This window comes from Stenella coeruleoalba (genome assembly GCF_951394435.1).
Source record: "Stenella coeruleoalba genome assembly, chromosome: 2".
In the NCBI taxonomy this organism is placed as follows: domain Eukaryota; kingdom Metazoa; phylum Chordata; class Mammalia; order Artiodactyla; family Delphinidae; genus Stenella; species Stenella coeruleoalba.
The window spans coordinates 111,063,989-111,084,976 of NC_137147.1; the positions used below are offsets into that span (position 1 = coordinate 111,063,989).

At 44.2% G+C, this 20,988-nt stretch overlaps 1 protein-coding gene across 1 annotated transcript in view; it reads right to left on the reverse strand.

The window, feature by feature from the left end:
- Window positions 1-20,988, reverse strand: part of ABHD2 (abhydrolase domain containing 2, acylglycerol lipase) — a 108,351-nt gene that overhangs the window by 72,874 nt on the left and 14,489 nt on the right. The window contains exon 2 of the mRNA XM_079910171.1: window positions 8,156-8,355. Coding sequence (XP_079766297.1) covers window positions 8,156-8,349 — 194 coding nt within the window. The 5' untranslated portion in view covers window positions 8,350-8,355. The remainder of the gene's footprint in view (window positions 1-8,155; window positions 8,356-20,988) is intronic.

Below are 20,988 nucleotides of genomic sequence, written 5' to 3' on the forward strand. Positions count from 1 at the left end.
TCAATACAAGAGGCCTCAAAGATGGTAGCATTTTCCTCCTGGCCTCTTGGATAAGTGACCTGCTAAGGCAGAGACAGTACAGGTGGGCAACATCCAAGAGTTAAATTAAACCTGACCACTGGCGAACTGAACACCTACCCCTAATGCATACCCCCTTATAAAAACCTCACCATCTGATGGCAGAAGACAGTAACAGAGGGTGGCCAACGCACCCCCGTTTGTCTGGTACTTCCCTGGTTTTAGCATCAAAAGTTCCATATTCTGGGAAACCTATCAGTCCTGGGAACACCGGGATGTTTGGTCAGCCTAGTAACAGAGGACGGTAGCCAAGGTTTAACAACTCTCAACTTTCTCACCTTGACCGCTTTGGTTTGGGCCATGTCATCAGAAACAAGGAATTTTAAGATGAAGTCACCTGAGAACGTGTCCTCACTGAGGCTAACCATCAATAATCAGTCTCAACAGAGATGATTCTGAGTCTTTCATCTTTCAAGAACTCTCTTGCAATGTAAGTTTCCCCAAAATGTGCTTGAAGGTCTGGTGCTTACATAATAAGCTCACCAGAGCGCTACAGATCCACTTATCAATTGTTAATGATTTACCACAAGCATCTAAGGAAATATTTGCACAGTTCTTAAAATGGGTAAAATCAGGTCAATAGAATTAAGACTCTTGGCAATTAGGAGATTATCCTATAAACAGGACAAAGCTTTAGTGTTCAGCCAAGGAGGAAAGGATCTAAATCTGATTTGGAATGTCTCTGGGAGCAAAAGAGGGAATTAAGAATTTAAGCCCAAGATAATCAAATTCTTTTCAACTTTAACTCACTATAAATAAGCAGTGCTGGCTCCAGAATTTCTACCCAGGAGGGGCCTAGGGGTGGCAATCTGACTGGAAGGGGACGTGTGAAGCTGCTTTTGCATGGTGTTTTATTTAAGACTGAGAAAACACCAATTGTCTATATCCAAGACCCTTGCCCTAGCTTCCCCTGTGACACTGCCCCTGCAAATAGACAGTAAAATAAAAAGGAGGCAAGGAAGGAAATGGGAAAGGGAGTAGGAGTTTATATACGGAGTCCTTTGCTCTTTAGATTTGGAAAATAATTCCATATACTGCAGTATCAGAGAGATCTGAATTAGTGATTTTCTGTTGAGTACTTCTAATTAGGACAAAAATAGTGTATCTTGCATATATATACATATATATATAGTAATTTTATATATAGAATCAGGCTTTTATTTGGGGTACATAAAAGAAAAATGAATATTACTGTTAGGAAGGGAATGTGTATGACTGCAACAGAGAGGGAATTGGTATTGCTTGAGAGAAGAAATAATTAGGAAGCACAGTTGTGCAGAAACCGATAACATTTTAGTTTTAGTTTTTGTTTTTTGGTTGTGCCGTGTGGCATGCAGGATCTTAGTTCCCTGACCAGAGGTCGAACCTGCACTCCCTGCAGTGGAAGCTTGGAGTCTTAACCACTGGACCGCCAGGGAAGTCCCTAAAAATTTTGTTCACAATGAAAAAGGTTTTAAAAATGACCTTTTAAAAATACCTCCCAACAACGGAGTCTCAGAGAAGTAGGTCTTCAAATGTTCATTAACCAAGACTAACGGAGGACCACTGGCAGGAAGCTAAAAACGTGGACTAATTATGATGAGAACAACATTTCAATAGGATTCTTGTTTGGAGTTTGCACTCTTGGTGAGTGAGGAGAGAAACAGAAAAAAAGCACAGAAGATGAACCCATTACGATCCATGGAAAGGTCATGGGGTTTCTGCCATTCTCTTATCAGTGTCCGAAGCAGCTTCAAAGAGGAAATGCTCAGAAAGGGCACCATGGCATAGGTGAGTCAACTACTATTTTTGACTTGGTGTTGGAATGGGTGTGACCCTCTTCTTCAAGTTTCAGGTATCTCTCAAACTCACAGAGAATAATAACATCCAGTTCTTATTAATACCGGTGGCAGCTGGTTGCAGAAGAAACCCATTATCTTTTTGTCTCTGTGGAAGAAAGGACCCACAAACATGTGGCTGAGGTTTTGATCACACTGCTTCCCTTCTCCAGACCCTGTAGGGACTCACAGATGTCTCTTGCATCCAATAAAAACACCTCAGCTATCCGCTTTTAGGCTTGTCTATTAGCTAAGTGCTCCATCACATTCCTCCTAAATGCCTTCATCTTCAGCTATACCATGACCCATACTGACAGGTCTGCTAATGAGTGAAAAAGTAGAAGCCTGGCTTCCCACGGGGAATATATACATTTTAATAGCAGGCTTCCAGAGATGGGGCACCTGCTTCCTGTCTTCATTTTCTAATGAGGACCTGGTGATGGAAAATACAAGGGAAGGGCAGAGGTTGCAAACTGCCTTTCTGCATAGACCTGGGGTTGCCCTGACTTAATTTAAGACCAAACAACCAATCTATCTACTTTCAGAGACAGCATGGTGACTTCCTAATAAACAAAACTTGATCAGAGCTGAAGGTACACCTGATTCCCTGGAGCGCCCCTGAGCAGCACTGATTGCATAAGCTGAAAACAGTGTGGTTTCTTTCGCCTGAGCACGTGGCATTCACCAAAATGGGAACATCCCTCATCTACACCTGTCTATGGAAAACGAGAGACAGAACGGCATTATACTTAAAGATCTGGCATTGCTAGGAAACCTGTTCTGTCTGGTCAAGAGTATGGCTCTTGATGTGGAGGTACGTGTACTCCACTGATGAAGAAAAGAGACAGACACAGATCCCTAAAGAACAAAATGAAATGTGCTAAATGGACACAGAAGCTACATGCTGGGGAAACACGGGTAGGAAGATGGAAGAGGGCCTCATTCTGGCTGAAGAGGAGTTGGAGGAAGTCAGGCAAATTTTCTCAGAATTGAAGCTATTTAAAGTTTCTCTTACAGGGTAAGGAGGTATCTTGGTGGAGAGAGAAAGAAGGGATTTGGGGGAGCCAGGGATGAACACTTAAGGGGTAGGCACTTAACAGGCAATGGGAGAACGCCATGAGTGGTAAGGCGGGCCAGGTAGGCTGGGGTCACACTGTAGCACCCTGGGTGCTGGCCTGCTTGAAGAACCCAACTCAAGTGGTATTGTGACAGAGTGGGGCAGAGGCAGGGAGGTGACTCGGGACACTCCTGTAAAGCACAAGGGAGTGACAGTTACACAGGTGAATATATATGCAAAAGGCCCTGAGCTGTATACTTAAGGTTTGTGTATTTTAATATATGTAAATGATAGCTCAAAAAAATCCTTAAAAAAAATAAAAGCCCATGGGATTCAGTGTTCCCTTGTCTTAGAGCAAGGGGAGTGGGAATAGTTAGGAGAGGGCAGATACACAAGAGAATCCTTCTCTTTGGGTTCTTGCCCTTACCTTGTAGCCAGGGCTCCCCAACCCCAGGGTCCTTCCTGCAGGAAACTCTTCTGGTGCTTGGTGACAATGCAGTGGTCCTAGACTCAGAGGATGTTAGTGCTGAAAGGGTACTGCAGGAAAGCTACCTGTTTATTTTATTATTTAATTTAATTTTAATTTTAATTTTTTTTTTTTCTGGCTTAAGTAGCAGAAATTATTTCTCACAATTTTAGAGGCTGGAAGTCCAAGATCAAGGTGTAAGCCAATCTGATTCCTGGTGAGAGCTCTTTTCCTGGCTTGTAGAAGGCCACCTTCTTGCTGTGTCCTTATATGGTAGAGACAGAGCACTGGTATCTCTTCCTTTTCTTACAAGGGCACTAATACTATCATGAAGGCCCCACCCGTATGACCTCATTTAACCCATATTATCTCTTAGAGGTCCCATCTCCAAATATCATCACATCAGGAGTTAGGGCCTCAACATATGAATTTGGGGAGGGACACAATTCAGTCCATAGCACAACTCATTTCCCAAGCCACACTGGGATGGTTCAATGTGAGTTAGAATGGGAAAAGAGGCAGTATACACAGCCAGAATAATGGGGTTAATCAGCCCTGTTTTTTTCATGCATTACAGTTAAAGAATTACCATCAGAAACACTCAACCTTTTCTTCATGGCTTAAAACTAGAGATATATGTAAAGCACAGCTCTAGAATGTTCCCCTCTTCATGGCTCTGTGACTTCTAGTCACTGAGTCATTCACCCCCAACAAAAAGCTGGGGTATTAGAAGTCTACGTGGTATCTGCCACATGTATAAATAAAAAGAACATTGATGCTGTCTTGGGTAGTACTTTCCTATCATAGCTTCATGATGAGAAGTAGCTTTGTAAGACTGTTTCATTTTATACACAAGGAAACCAAGGATCAGAGGGCCTGTCACTTGGTCCAGGGTTCTGCAGCTAGTTTAGAAGAAGACCTCAGTTTGTATCCTAATCTACATTTCAAACCAAGCCTTTTTCTCTACACCACTGCTGCCAGCGGCCATTAGGAAATCTGAATGGTTGACATAATTCTGAAGCTGTTAAAAATCAAATATTAGAAGATAAGTAGCAGCGTGGATAAATGTCCATGGTATATCAAGTGCTTTGTTTTGTTTAAATTTTTTGACTGCGCCGCAAGGCATGTGGGATTTCAGTTCCCCCACAGGGGATTGAACCTGCACCCCCTGCATTGGAAGTGCAGACTCTTAATCACTGGACCGCCAGGAACATTCCCAGGGAACACGAAGTGTTAAAGCAGGTTACCAAATGCTATATATGCCCCTGATTTTGTTGGGGGAAAATATCTGCAGCAGAAAAAACCCCACAAGGGTGATGACCAAAGTAGTAATGATATGAATCTCTGAGGAGGAGACTTACAGAAGACTTTTGTATGTTTCACTTTATTCTCCATTTAAAAAAATGAATATGCATTAAATTTTTTATTCGGGAAAAAACGGAGATCTGTATCGTCAACTACATTTTCTAAATACTGATTTGATCTTTTAGTTTGCTTGTTTCACTGAAAGCAAACACTTCTTGAGAACAAAAAAAAGGAATTGCTAGGTAAATATTGATCTGTTGCTAAGTGAACAAGAGACATATCATCCCATCTTAGAAAAGTTTTCTTCCAGACATTAAAAGGTTCACTTCTAATGTATCTTTAGATAGGTGATCTCAAAACAGATTTAAAAACTGACTTCAGTGCTGAAAGGAGGGGAAAAAATCCCTATTCTCCTAACAGGTTTTCGATGTTCACCTTTCACCGACTTTTTTTTCTACACCAGAACAGCAAGAGACTATGTCCTGATTCCGGACATGAGTCATAGTAACTGGCCACTTTCAGTCAGGGTTACTGAGTAACACCATTAGCTTGTTGTAAATCAATTAACTGACATTTCTAGCCTAGATGATTGTTTGTGAAGGCTGCAGACAGGCTTCCTCTGGGAGAAAAATCTTCAAAGTCCCAGGAGAAGCACTTTTACCCATAACAGATATGTTTCCTGCCCTCAGCTTCAAATATATGGAAGGCTGTTACAAACACTCCACACAGAGAAAGAACATCAAGGCCACTGGCTTCCGACAGGGATTAAAATAGAAAGAGGGTCATGCAGGAATCGGAAGACCACTCTGGGGCCAGTCCTGCTAGAGACTCTTGTCGTGGGCTGGCCCCTCACTGCTATCGGCTTCCTCTCTCTCACCTGTACCCTGAGAAAGGTCTCTGTCCCACTCCCTGTGGATAGGAAGAGAGCCAGCTCTGGGGTCACAGACTTGGGTCCAGTCTCCGCCTCTGTTACTCCTCATTTCCCCATCCTTAAAATGAGAGGAAAAATGAATCTAACCTCAAAGTTGTTAAGAGGATTAAATGGCATAATGCTTAGGAGAGATACTCAAAATTTTAAATGCAGTAATGTGGATGAGAGTAACAGGAAAACATTTTGGTGATATGCTACGTGAACACAGGATATAGTTTTTCCCAAAATTAAGAGTATAAATAAAAAATAAGAACCTAGTTAAAAGATGGAGGGGAAACGTGAATCCTTTTGCCCTTTAATAATCATTTGTCACGATCAAGTCAGAGAATGTGGGTGTTTGGCATTTAGCTGTTTTAAGTAATGTTCCAACGTGCTCTAGGAGGGCTGGTCCTGTGCTCAACAGGACAGGTCTTGGAAGTACATAGTTTCTGGGGAATTGTCCTCTCACAGCCATCTTCAAACCATAGCTAAGTCCTAAACATGCACCAGCTCTGCCTTTAACCTAGGCTGACCTCCACCTCTCCCTGATTTGGGTTTCACCAGGAAGGAGCATGGCAACTGGTTAATGAAGGGGGTGGTGGGAGAGAGTGGCCAGAGCCACGAGGTCCAAGGAGACTGTGACCAGGGATGCACTTCCATCCCAGGAGGGAGGGTGGGGGCAATCGCAATAGAGGTCACGTAGCGCCAGGACAGTTCCATAGGCTCATCGAGAAAGAGTGCCAGGAAGGGGAAAAAGCAAAGAGAAACTGTTGGACTTATGTCTCTGGGGTATTTTTCAAAGAAAAACAAGAAAAGAGGTTAAAAAAAAAACCTGCCAAAATCAGCTCTTTTTTTTTTTTGAACACTTTTAACAATTATTGTGGAATCAAACCTTACGTGATGTTTATCCAGAGCCTGGACAGGAGCAACTTTCCCAGGGCTTCCTCTAATTACTTAGGAAGCAATGCTGGCTCGAAATGTGTACTCAGCTGCCTATAATCTTGTAGGGCTTTTAATACCTTGGTTTTCAAAAGCTCTCTACAAAGAGAAGACCTGGGAACTGGGTCTAACTGGGTCCCACTCAATCTGAAATCGGGTGCAGATGTTCCTTGCCAGATGAGTGAATTATCTAAATTAAGTATGGAAGAAAAATGCTGGACAATTTTGAAAACATACTGATTCTGTGCACGCTCCTCAGAGAGGAGCGTTTTCAATGCAAACACTGCTTGCTAAGAACACTACATCCTTGATAATGGTTGTGGAGCCTACTGTAATGTAAAGTCCCTTCAGCAGGGCAGGTCCAAATTTACTATGATGACATTTATATGGTACATGGCAGTCCACAGGTGTTAGGCAATATGACGGAGTTATAAGTCTCTCTCGACTTGATAGCAACTTTTTGGAGTCATGGCATTATTGTTACAACTACGAGCAAACTGTACACAAACACCCAAAACACCTGCAGCCCACAGCTCTTCACCCATGGGTAACAGCACATGAAAATGAACTAGACAACCAAAGAGGACAAAGCAAGAGCTCAAACTCTCAGGTGTCTCTGCTGCCCATCTCCTCTTAGAAGGGAATCATTCACCCAACAGAGGCGGTGAGAGGTTATACTGGGATAGAGGGAAGAGCTTCTGCTACTGTCCACTGAGTATAAGAAACTTCGTTAGGCGCTCCAGGGACACGGTTGGGATAAGACAGCTCTCCAAGCAGCATCCATCTGGAAAGCCAACCTGGCAGAATGGACTAAGCTTGAAAAGGCACAAACAAGGTGAAGCAGCAATGATGAGGAAGGAGGAAGGAACTAAGACCCCAGAGAGCGTGGACTGCTTCACGTGAGAGGCTTGTCCCAAGCGCTGCAGGAAGACGGAGTTATTCAGAAGACGTCAACAGGGGAAGATTTCACGAGGCATCTCCTGAAAACAGCACGTGTGATGATACCCTTTGTTTTACAACTACGGTTTCCTCTATCAGAAGCAGTGCTCACCCCTGCCACCCCCAAAACACAGACCTGGCTTCTGCAGGGAAATCTGGTTCACTTGCAATGAAAACCCTCTCTTTAAGTGGATTCTCTTAGTTAATGCTCAGTATATTTTTCAATAAGGCAGAGGGACAGTACCCAATGAATGAGCCTGTGCTTTTTTTGCTCATTAATTATTTTGGGTCAGGATGATTTCTCTGTCTTAGAACTGGCAACGGAGCATTTGATAAAGGGCTAGAATATTGTCTAAGCTTTCTGCATCTACCTTAAAATGACAACTGTTTTCTGCAAAGTCCTTGTCATGGATGATGACACCACCCCGTGGAGGAAGGGATGTTTCCAGGCAACAAAGATCTGAGGCTGTCTCCTGCCCGCCAGGATTCAAACGCCAGGCTCCTATTGAGACGGTGGCTACTTTAACACCAATGACACTATTTTACATGGATGCCTTGAGGACACATTGTGAGAAGGTTCTTCTTTGAACACTGCAAAGACAGATCAGCAGGCCAGTGTACAGGTGGGTTTGAGGTCTACTCACTCTTTGGTCAGAAGAGGACAGGACTTGAGCAGGAAGCATGAGAGCCCCGAGTCCTGGAAGTAGAGTTCAGGCGGGGCCGTGGGGCTCTTCAGGTTCAAACACCGGACGATCACATACAGCACAGCAGCCACTGCGGCCAGCTTCACCCCGTCAAACACGGCCGGGAGCTCGGGGGTCTCCAGCATGGCATTCATCTTGATCTGGGGAGCAGGGGTACAGGCAGGTTTAGAAGCACGTGGGGAGGGGAGGAGCCCACCACACACAGACAAAGCCAGCGATCACCTGTCACGATCCAGATGTGTCCGCAGAACCCACCCTGGCCGATTCCCATAGGTGCCTTACAAGTGCCAACAGACTGGCAACAACCCAGATCATGAACAGTCCTGAGCACTAATAAACTGGGCTGGGTGGTGTTTTTTTTAATCTAATGAACATTTATTTCTAAGATGAGCGAATTGGAAAATGCTGTGAATAGCGTCCTGTTGAGAGCAGGAGAAAGGAGTCCAGTCGGAGAGGTACAAGGGGGACCAGGAGGCGAGCTCTGATTTCTGTTACCAGGCAATCTTGACTCTCTCTGCAGACTTAATCTGCACCTGGAGCACCAGCTGCACGTGAGGCGCTGTGTTTACAGCCTTGGACAGAGATGTGAGATGGGACTGCTGTTGCCACCAGGTGAGGCTGTACTGCCTGCTGGACTCACCTCTGTTTTCAGAGCAGGAAGGGCCTGATTCAGCCACCTGCTCCTTTGGAGGCAGCCCTGGTGCTGGAGCCAAGTTCAGGCTCAGCCCAGGTCGCAGTGGTTCTTGCTCCTGGGAGTTGTAGGCAGTGTGAAATGGAACTTGGCCACATTTTTCCCCACCGAAGGCAACTGACTATAGCCATTAGTCCAAAATTGGGCTAAAAGTGGACCAAATTCAACTGCTAGACCAAAATTAAAAACTGCAGTATGGAAAATGTACATGCATATCTGGCTTTTCATCTTCTCAGGTAGCTTTATTTTGTACACAGAACACGCACACACACACACCACTTCAAACATAAAAAACCAAACATCAACAGCAACAAAACTCCATCCTTTTCCTTGCTGCAAGGCAGGAAAACAGAACATCAGCTGTTACCTTAAAAATCAGGGAAACCACAAGCTAACAAAAAGGAGAAAATGGTAACTCTGGCAGCCAAGGTAGCTATGGCAACAGCTTCCCCTGGAATGGTTTCAAGTAGCCTCTGCTAAAAACAGTATGAGAACTCTGGTGGCCAACGGCGCAGACAGAAGAGGCAGGACAAAACAATCTCTCAAAAACGTGTTTGGGGCATAACCGAATGAACTCATTTGAGACCTACAGCCAGGCCAGAGAGGTCTCAGAAGCCCTCTTCTAAAATCGAGGTGATTTTGGCAAATACAGGACCCAAACACACTGTAGACGATCTCTGGCAGGGGTTCCAACTCAGTGAGGAAAGGCAATTAAACATCCCACAAGTTATCATATGACATCACTCATATGTGGAATCTAATTTAAAAAAAGAAACAAATGAACTTATTTACAAAACAGAAACAGACTTACAGATATTGAGAACAAACGATGGTTACCAAAGGGGAAAAGCGTGGGGGTGGGGGGGGGAATAAATCAAAAGCTTGGGATGAACACACACACACCACTATATATAACACAGATAACCAGCAAGGACCTACTGTACAGCACAGGGAGCTCTAGTCAGTATTCTGTGATAACCTATATGAGAAAAGAATCTAAAAAAGAATGAATATATGTATATGCATAACTGAATCACTTTGCTATACACCTGAAACTAACACAACATTGTAAATCAACTATACCCCAATTAAAAAAAAAAAAAAGACCCCAGCTCCTTAACTCACCATCAGGGCAAGAAAATAATTTTTTAAGATTTATCTGGCATGATTTAGAATCAAGGCTGGACCTCAGAATATACTTTTCAGCTACATCAACCTTTGACCTTTTATGAGCTGACAGTTTCCTTAAAACTTAACCTCTGGGGACATGTCACCTCACTCCTAGGGCTATGTTCCCCAAAGGCTGTTCCTCAAACCCTTAAAACAAGGATTCTTTTAACTTGGGGTCTGTAGGTCCCCTATGGAATTCTAAGGTCCAGGAACTCCCTGAAATTATACATGAAAGTGTGTGTGTCTGAAAGTTTTCTGGGAACAGGGTCTGCAGACTTAATCAGATTCTTCTAGGGGCCTGTGACCTAAAAAGTACACAGCACTGCACTCAAAGATGCCCTAGGGGTTCCACCTGTGGCCCCTGTCCCTCATCTCTCCAAAGCCCTGCCACCTATGCCAGTCAAACCGACAAGAAACAAACATCCAAGATGACACAGCTTGTTAATAGGGATTTTTTTAAAAATTTATTTTATTGAAGTATAGTTGATTTACAATGTTGTGTTAATTTTAATAGAGATTTTTAAGTGTAGTTAGTGAAGGGCCAAAACCAAAACCTAGCAGGAATTCCAGTTTCTCTGACATGATGCTGGTGATATGGAACTGAAACAGACATCCTTCTTATCCCCTTGGTTGCAAAGAGAGGAGAGGAATGCATTGGATGGCTTGACCAGTTTCCTGGCTGGTCTAGAGTAGACTTATTGAATTAAAAACGTACAAGAAGTCCCTCTGTCCCCACTTCCACTCCTACCTACTAATGTCAGGGAAGGTCGGGAGAAGAAGCAAAAATAAGAGTCTCGCCAATATGTACCTACGTCACCTGTTCCTCTCTACTGCGAATATGAACTGTTCTTGAAAATCTGTACAGCTGGGCCAGTCAGGTCAGATCTCATTCGATTTAACCTAAAAGCTGAAAAGATCGGATGGTGATCTATTAAAGGCTGAGAAAGAAGCAATTTAACTGAAATATAAGCATAGTCTAAGTTTTTCTGCATTTAAAGCCTTTAGGGAAAAAGACAATTTCTTTAATTAACACATGTGACGCACTCTTGGCTGTTTGGACAGACCTGCTGGCAAAGCCTCTGTGAATCCACAGACTGACAGGCTCTCTGTGGTTTCCAGGACGAGTTATCTGCTGCGTTCAAAACTCTGGCTAACGCAAACTCACACTGCTTTTGTCCTTTAACTTGTAACGTAATCTTCAGAAACACCTGACAGGTACCATCTCTGTGTGACCAATGAAATAACTTAGCCAGGTTTAGGTCAAGACAGCAGGCAGTTGACTTGTTCCATCTCTCCCAGGTATACAGCAACGACAGGAAAAAATATGAGCTGAGAAAAGTAAAAGGGCACAGATGGGCTCAAAAACACAGTTCCAGAAACAGAACAGAACTGAAAGTAATAAGTGGGGAGCCGTAACACCTGTCAAATCTGGTCCATACTGGGGGCTGGAGGCTGGCTACTCAGGGCCATCCGGAGCTAAAAGTGCTCACCGTGAGATGGGGAACCAGAGCCAGGCCCACTGGGCTAAAGATCTGTGGCTTCGAAAGCAGCAGAGGAAACACAAGAGAGAAAGGGGTGGGGGAGGGACAGCCAGTGTTTATATAGCACTATCTATGTGTCAAGCTCTGCTCTTCATACTTTACCCATCCTAACGCTATTAACTGTACCTCTGAGGTAGGTACTATTATTATCCCCATTTTACAGATGACGAAACTGAGGCATAGAAACCTCCTTGAGTAACGTGCTCAAGGTCACACAGCTAGTAGGCAGAGAAACCAAGATTCATACCAGGCTCCGAAGAGCGTGCTTTTAACCACTACGCTGTGTGAAAGCAGGAAAAGTAAAGAAAGAGAGAAACAAGAAAGAAAGTGGATATTACCTGAAAACACAAATGAGACACCAAAAGCTTGCTCAAGTTCATGTGGCTGTAAAATAGTAGAGCTGGTATTGAAGCCCAATTTTCTCTGATTCCATCACACCAAAATGATTTAAAAAGAAAATGAAAGCCAGTTGAAGGGGAGATTCAATTAACCTTCAGAGTAGCCTTGTTCAACTTCAAATTTTTATTATTTCTTCACATTCTGAGACAAATTAGCCACAGAGGCCCAGGCTTTTTTGGGGAGGGGACTAAAGAGCAATGTCTCCAGCCACATCACAAGCTACTTGACCTTTCCAGGGCTCGGCTGCCAACTAAAAACAAGGGATGTGCCAGATCAGAGACCTTAAACTGGCAACCTATGGGATGGCAGTGCATTTAACTGGCATTTTAAAAAAATGAATTTATTGGCTGCTAAGTTATAAACACCAGGAGATTTCAGATAAAAATCTGGATCTCTGGTTTCTCTTGAGAAAAAAATCTGAAGATTTGGCAACACTGATCCAGCATTCTCACATGGCAGCAATGAATGGAGCTGGGCGGGGCTGCCCCTCTAGACAGGCCATGCTCCCTCCTGGTTGCCACAGTTCCCACCACTCCCTATCATGGCCCTCAACAATGACCTCTGGCCTACTTAATCATTGCTGGTACCTGAATGGTCCCTGAAGGCATCCGAATGTGCAAACCTTGCAGAAATCTAAGGTCCTTACTAGCCCTGGATAAGTCTATATTGATAGAATATTCAAAACATAACACTATCAGTATATGTATAAATGATAAATTAATAAAAAACAATTATGGGAAGGCAGAGTAGCAAATAACAAGATGTAGTATGTTTTATTTATTGATATTGACACTGATGTTTATTTATACCTTCACTCTTTTCCACAAACTATTTGAGATAGCTTCAAGAGAACGCTGAATAGGGAACTTCCCCGGTGGTCCAGGGGTTAAGATTCCATGCTTCCACTGCAGGGGGCGCGGGTTCAATCCCTGGTTGGGAAACTAAGATCCCACATGCCCCCTACACAAAAAAAGAATGCTGAATAGACTTACACAGAGAAAGATTCAGAAATGTGGCTGACTGCTGATTGCTTCCTGGTAAGAAGTCTCTCCTCCTTTCTTTCAACACAAATCTGGAAAATGCACCTAAGCTGGAAAAAACTAACTACAGATCCCAGGCTCCATGGCAGGTAGGCAAGTCCACGTGACTAAATGCTGGCCAGTTCTGGGGGGGCTGCTCTGCTTTCTGGGGAGAATCCTTAAAAGGCAGGGAGTTAACTCTTCTTCTGCCCTTTTCCCTCCCTGCCTCCTTGGAATGCAGACGACAGGGCTGCAACTCCGACAGCTATCTTGGGCTGTGAAGTGACCTTGAGGTCACTCTAGGAGCCACATGGAGAGGACAGCAGAGGAGAAAGACAGAGACCTGGAGTCCCTGATGATTCCATGGAGCCATCATGTCAGACCCAGACTGCCTACCTCAGGATTTCTCTTATGTGAGAGAATAAACCCTTGCATGTTTAAACCACTGTTATTTCTAGACTCTTGTAGTCTGTAATTTCTAATGACACAGGAGGAAGTACTATCTCCCCAAATCTTTATGGATGCGACACTGGTTGGGTTATTATTAGAGCACAGGCAATTTTTCTTTTTCTTTTCCAAAATTCATAATGACTACAAACTTTTTTTTATTACCAAAAAAAAAGCTTTAAAATAGCAACTAACAAAATCTAAAAAGAAATTAAGAGACTCTAAACAAGGAAAATACCTAGGTCAAAATATACAATTGGGACTTCCCTGGTGGTGCAATGGTTAAGAATCTGCCTGCCAATGCAGGGGACACGGGTTCGAGTCCTGGTCTGGGAAGACCCCACATGCCGTGGAGCAACTAAGCCCATGCGCCACAACTACTGAGCCCGCGCGCCTAGAGCCGGTGCTCTGCAACAAGAGAAGGCACTGCACCGCAAGGAAGAGTAGCCCCCGTTCGCCACAACTAGAGAAAGCCTGCACAGCAATGAAGACCCAATGCAGCCCAAAATAAATAAATAAATTTATATATATAAATGATATACAACTAAACATATGACTAAGCCTAGAATGTGTCTGAGCTTTCTGACTGCCAGGGGGAAAAGGGAAACCTAGTCAGACCTATGGTTTCTCCAAAATGCAGAGCTAATCCGTAGTACACTCTTCTTATCTCCAGAGAACACGACAGATACTCAAAGAAAACAGGGTTCTTCTGGCACAGATTTATAAAAAAAAATTCTGCGGGACTTTACATATGGGGACCTTGAGTGATGTGATAGGTAATGTCCTCCTACAACTTTTTTTAATAGCAAATGAAGTAGAGAATTAATTTCCTCAACGTTTGAAAAATGCCAACGGTTTAAAATTGAATTTGATTCGGTGAAGGCAATCCTATGAGAGGTTTCTAATTATTACGGTCCAGATACAGAGCCTTGAGCTGAAGTCCTGAGGAGCAGGGCGGTTCTACCGCATGTTGCTAGGGCCACCTTCCTTGAACTTCAGTGGGCTTAAGGACTTGATGACCTACTGTGTGCCTGGCTCTGTACTAAGTATTGTGTAGAACCACAGTTAAGTCGAATTCTCATTTTAACTGGGGAGAAAAAGAAAAGAAGTTTATGTTAGGGCTACATATACTTTAGAAACTTGGGGACCAGAATAAGTAGTCCAGGAAAAAAATAAGTGGGGAAAGGACTTATGGAGAAGTTAGAACTAGAACTGCACCTTAGTGAAGTATAGATTTAGAAGAAGTGTGTGTAAGTCTGTGGGAGAGAGATTTTGTGGTGTGTGTGTGTGTGTGTGTGTGTGTGTGCGTGTGCATGTGCACGATATACATTAAACAAGGAATTAACTGGCAATCGTAGAATAAAACTCTTGATATTCATTTAAACTTATCTTGCTGCATTTTATTTTATGGTCTTCTTTCTATCTAGGTTTGACCTGCCACTAAAAATTAATATTCTGCACTTGTTCCAGACATAACAAACTTAGCTTCTATTGCGCTATTTTGTGTGCCCCTTCTCCCATTCTGGGCAGGTGAAATCCAGTTAAAGTGCACTTCAGGCAGCTTAGGGCCAGGTATGCGGAAGATGGAAAGGAGACATCTCCCCACCCACACCTCACACGCACCCGATCAGCACTTCCTCCACCCTTCCCTGCTCCCACCGCAGTCTTCTTTTGAGTGAGATTTAGGTGCTGTAAATGATAGTTAAAATTCCATTTGTCTTCTCGACATTAACGAAGAAATCCAAGGTGCTGTCAAAGGCCCAGCAGTAAAGGAACTTTCGGTATTGCCCTCAGTCTCTAAGACAGGCTCCACTGGCATCTCCGCCAGTGCGAGGGCCTGGGCTTCTCACTGTTCCCCATGACTAAGAGTGTTATTTTAAGATGGAGGGACAGATTCAGCGAGAGACGCCCAGTCTGGGGGTTCTGAGACCTGGGTCCTCGTGCCTGCTCTGCCCCTTCTCAGTTGGTGACCTTGAACAAGTCCCTGAACCTTTCTGGGCCCTAAAGAACTCATTTGTAAAATGAGAGGATTAGATTAGAAGTCAATGATACCAAAGGTCTCTCTCAGCTCAAAATTTCTGAGATTCTAGGGATAGAATTGCAGTCCTTGGCTAAAGAGCACAGGAACACTCTCTCTGTGCTCTGTAACAGAAGATAGCCCTGTTTTCCAGCCTACTACATGGACCATTAAACAGTAAAACTCATAAGAACTAACGACCCTCAGGGCCTTTGTTCTTCCTTCAAATAAGTTAAACAGTTCTATATTTTCAGCTGTGCCATTTATGCCAATAATTCCATCATATTCATTCCACCTCCATGGGTGAGTGATGATTTCAGCCTTGGAATATTAATGTTCACTGAAAATCTAAAACTTACAGTGAAGAAAAAGACAAGCAGAGACCTCAAACACAAAAGACTCATTACCTGGTATAATGGGGTGTATACTGTTCCCTCAAAATCCACGTTCACCAGGGACCTGTGAATGTGACCTTGTTTGGATATAGGGTCTTTGCAGATATAATCAAGTTAAGATGGGGTCATACTGGTTAGAGTGGCCCTTAACCCCATGACTGGCGTCCTTGTAAGAAAAGAGAAATTTGGACACAGAACACAGAGGAGAGACCATATGAAGATGGAAGTAGAGACTGGGGTGATGCATCTCTGAACCAAGAACACCAAGGATTGCCAGCAACCACCAGAAGCTAGGAGAGAGACAGGGAACAGATTTTCCTCAGAGCCCTCAAGAACCTGGCTGACACTGAGAACCTTGCCGACCCCTGATTTTAGACGTCTAGCCTCCAGAACTGTGACAGAATAAGCCCAAATGACCTCTCATGACTCAGCTGTTCCACACCCCTATTCTTCAGAGGCTGAAGAGACCCTCTGCCACATGCTTTCGGAAGTTATCCAGACAAACTCCAACCAATACATACCAATAATCAGCTAACAACAAGATACTCCCAGGCTACTTGTTAACACAAGGCAAATTGTATTCTGTGCACAAATGTTTACTAGCTTGGCCTCTTTGCCTCTGTGATTCAGCTGTCGGGACCATCCTTTCCTCTCCTGTTATAGGAAAGTGAGGGAGCCCAGAGACGGAGACATCACGGGCTAGGAGGGGAGGGCCCTCTTTCCCTTGCCACCCAAAGGACCTGACAAGCAAACTTCAATACATACGTGGGTCCCATGGCAAATACTCCTCAAGGAAAACCAAACCAAACTCCTAAAGGATTTCTCTCTTCCAATTCCAATCAGGTTGAAAAGGATTATGTTTAGGTTCAGGCCCTGGAGTGAGGTAACCCCGTGTTAAATCCTGGCCCCGACAGTTCTGGTGTTTGTCTTTGGGCAAGTTTCTTACCTCCTCTGGGCCTCCTCTGCAAACTGAAGGTGTTAATACACAGAAATTATTTTAAAACAATCCTTGACATACAGTAAGTGTCCGTCCCCCAAATATAAGCCATCCCATCCCCACCATTAAACTCTCCTCCATTTTGCCTAAGTAAACGCTAATCTGACAGAAATTACCACAAAAGATACTTTTTTCCCAGCTGACAGGCCTCATCAACAATGAAATAACTAGTGGATCCACTGCTTGGGTCTCCTCCAACAAGTTTAAAATTAATCCCAGGACACACTCTTGATTCTTCTAACGCGGAACCGTGTTAGACTTAATAAATTGTTGGATAGTAAGTGTTCATCACCAAGGTCCATTAACAGTTCCAAGGTGTGTTCTCGTTTCTGTGCTGAAAGGGGTCTGCCGGTGCACAGCCTGGACCCCCTCCTTCCGATACACACAACCTCTCTTCTGCCAAGGGACCCCTCCTTTCCCGCAGAGAGACCGTTCCTTCATCTGCACCTCCTTCCTGCAGGTAAAACCACTCGTGTCTGGCCCAACTCTCCTAGCAAACCTCTTCAATGTCCTGAAATAAAACCCTACGCCAGCATAGTAAGCCTCAGGCAGGCTTCCTTCCTCAAGAATGCCCTATGAGTAGTGTAGCAGACAAAACCTCACGTCATCCCAATCTGTCAGCCTTCTTGGTGGCAACTTAGATAAAAGTAGTTAACCCGAAATGTAGGCAACATGACACCTTTGGGGAGAAAGCAGGGAGGAAAAGGGCCAGTTTCTCACCCCTTTATCTGCCATTTAACTAAAGAAATCAGGGCTATTGCACACACAGAAAAAAGTAACTCCACAGAAGGGGAGAAACAAGCCCAGAGCAGACTGCTAGGACAAAGCCCCACCACCCCCACTGAGCTGTTTCTCTGCACTTGTTAAGTGCTCACTGCCACGGGGCTGGGACAGAGTCAGAGGCACGGCCAGAAGGTTCTGAGGTATGTCCTAGTCTACCCAGGCCTGCGTACCCTTGATAACCTGGGACGCTTTGGGCCCCACTCTGATCTCACAGGGAGATTTCGATTCCCTGGGTGAGCACCTCCGCCAGCAGCTCACAGCACCGCCTCTCAGCACAGCCAGGCTGTTCTAGTCCTGCGTGTCCTTCTCCCAGGGATAGTCCTGTTGGCTGAGTCTTCAGGGTAACTGGGTTTTGAAATTCCCCTTCTCACCACCGCCACTACCTCAAGCCCCAAATGATGGAGAGCCCTGGCAACGACGGGGCCAAAACCCTGTTTTCCAGAGATGCCAAGAGACACTGATTGATTGATTAATTAATTAATTTTTGAACAGTAAGCATCAAGTACCCAGACCCTTTCCTTCAGCAGATCAAACCAGGGAGCAGCCCTGGGGGCCTGGGACCAGGTTATGACACTGGGATGTGGGTGGTGGCAGGGAGACTGAAAGCAAGATCTAGTCCCACATCCCTTACAAATCAGGTCCTATGCGGTGAAGGGAATGTCCTAAGTCACACACAATTTGGTATAGAGAAGAGAATTTACAGATAATTAAATACATTTAGGTTAACCTCACTCTCAGTTGCATTCAAATTTAAGAGCTTGAAATTGCCTTTTTGTGCAAACTCACTCATGTGATAATAGTTTTATTTAACCATATTCTTCCACAAAGTCATAAGGCCACACATTCATCCTGCTGAAATTTCAGAAAATGTCCTACAAGTTTCTAGTAAGAGGAAAGTTACCCTATGAGAGAAAATGTGAACCTCCTGTTTACATATCAGGAATGGCTACTAACCCACAACTTTCACAAAGTCACTAAATTAAAAATAGCTGGAGACTGAGTCACCAGTTAAGCATGCACATTTAATTGGGCACTTTTACATGCATTTACTAAATTACTGAAAGGCAGCTGGCCTCTCTCATTAGCAAATAGTCTTGCTCAAAGAGTAGTACTTTCAAGTGGAGGACAATGGGTAAAAACACTTAGTAAAATCACAAGCAAAATTGCTTTCTCTACCATCAAGAAACCATTCAATGCACACCTGAGAACAAACCAAAAATCCTAAGCTAGGTGTTTCCTCTATGGAGATGAGAGAATTTTCTAATAGGACAGGCATTTTAATGGAGAGATTTGATAATTCTAACATTGTATTAAAAAACATATACTGCAATTAGGGCTTCCTTCGTGGCGCAGTGGTTAAGAATCAGCCTGGCAATGCAGGGGACACGGGTTTGAACCCTGGTCCAGGAAGATGCCACATGCTGTGGAGCATCTAAGCCCATGCGCCACAACTACTGAGCCTGTGCTCTACAGCCTGCAAGCCACAACTACTGAGCCTGTGAGCCAAAACTACTGAAGCCCGCACGCCTAGAGCCCATGCTCCGCAACAAGAGAAGCCATCGCAATGAGAAGCCTGCGCACCGCAGCAAAGAGTGCCCCTGCTCGCTGGAACTACAGAAAGCCCACGTGCAGCAACAAAGGCCCAATGCAGCCAAAAATGAATAAATAAATTTAAAAAACCATACACTGCAATTAAAATCTGTAATATCAAAAGAAAATCCCAGTTTGCCTGAACCCAACAAACTCAAGTGCCCGGTTTACTGGAATTTTTAAGAGATAGATACAGCTGAAGAGAAGAGAATCTCCAGATTTATTCCACAGAAGAAACTTTCTGGGGCATGTGCTGGAATCTCACCAGCAAAAAAGCTTCCAGAAGGAGGAAATTGGGGATGGGGTGGGAGGCACGGCCCTTGGCTAAAAATCATTGACCCCATGGAACTCACTAAAACAGAGAAGAAAGTTTCACCTAGAGCTGCAAAACAAAGCACTTACAGCTACCTTCAGTTAATGAGAAAATAAAAATAATCAGCAGTCCCCATTCCTGAGCATTCTGGGGTGTCCCAAGGGCCCCAGAGCCAGAATGGCGCACAGTGCCGCTGGAAGCTGTAATGTGAGCATTACCAAGGGCAGCCCTTTATAATCCTGACACTTGCTTTTCACTGCACAGGCAGCAAGAAGTATATCTGTGAGGAGACCAGACCCACAGGTCAAGCCCCTCGCCCCTCCCCTAGGGAGAGACACTCCTGCCCACTCGCAAGGCCAGGGGCAGGGCTGATCTCCTCCACCTCCCCGCCTCTCTCAGTTCTGGGCTCTCTGATGATGAATTTTGCCAGTAGTGAGAACAGTAGCTCCCCTCAGGGCTCAGTCTAGAAAGCAGGAAAGGTTCTGGGCTTCCTGTCCTTCCGAGACTGAGAGAAGGTTCTAGGGGCAAGGGTATGCAGCGTGCATGGCATTTTAAGGCATGCTTTATTTCTGTTTTATATACCTCGGGCACTGTGACTAGAAAGAGTATCTCCTACTAGCTTGGAGTAGTAAGCTTAAAGGTCACACGGATTCCACTGTGACAAGTGCCCAAGTCCTAGAAGACAAACTCTACCAGCTAAATACAGATACATATGAAGGACTGATTCACACTCACACCCTTAGGCTAAAAATGAAGGACACGATATTAATGCGAGATAGTCACCCTTCTGGGGCTGAACAAGCCAGCCCCAGTACTGGGCCTCCAGGGAGCCCCTACCCAGCCTCTGCCATCAGTCCTGCCGATTCTGAGAGCTAGACAGAGCCTCGTCCCCAACTTCTAGGTCACAACCCAAGTGGAAGGACCCAGACGTGCTGGATTCTGGATGTCAGAAGAGGGAGGGAATCCCATTTGTGTCTCCATACAACTTGCTTCCAATGGTATCTGGAATTATTCTCCCCTCTGAGTATGCTATGCTCTGTAGCTCTGGGCACATCACTTGCCCTCTCTGGGGATTTGGAAACTTACCCTAAGGGCCTGTGTGCTATAATCAAATGACAAAGATTATATTTTTCTCTTCCAGTTTTATTGAGATGTATTTGACATACAGCACTGTATAAGTTTAAGGTGTACAGCCTAATGATTTGACTTACATCATGAAATTTATCACATAAGTTTAGTGAACATCCATCACCTCACACAGATACAAAATTAAAGAAATAGAAAAAAAAATCTTTTTCCTTGTGATGAGAACTCAGAATTTACTCTCTTAACAACTTTCATAAATAACAGACAGCAGTGTTCATTATATTTATCATGTTGTACATTACAACCCTAGTACTTTTTTATCTTA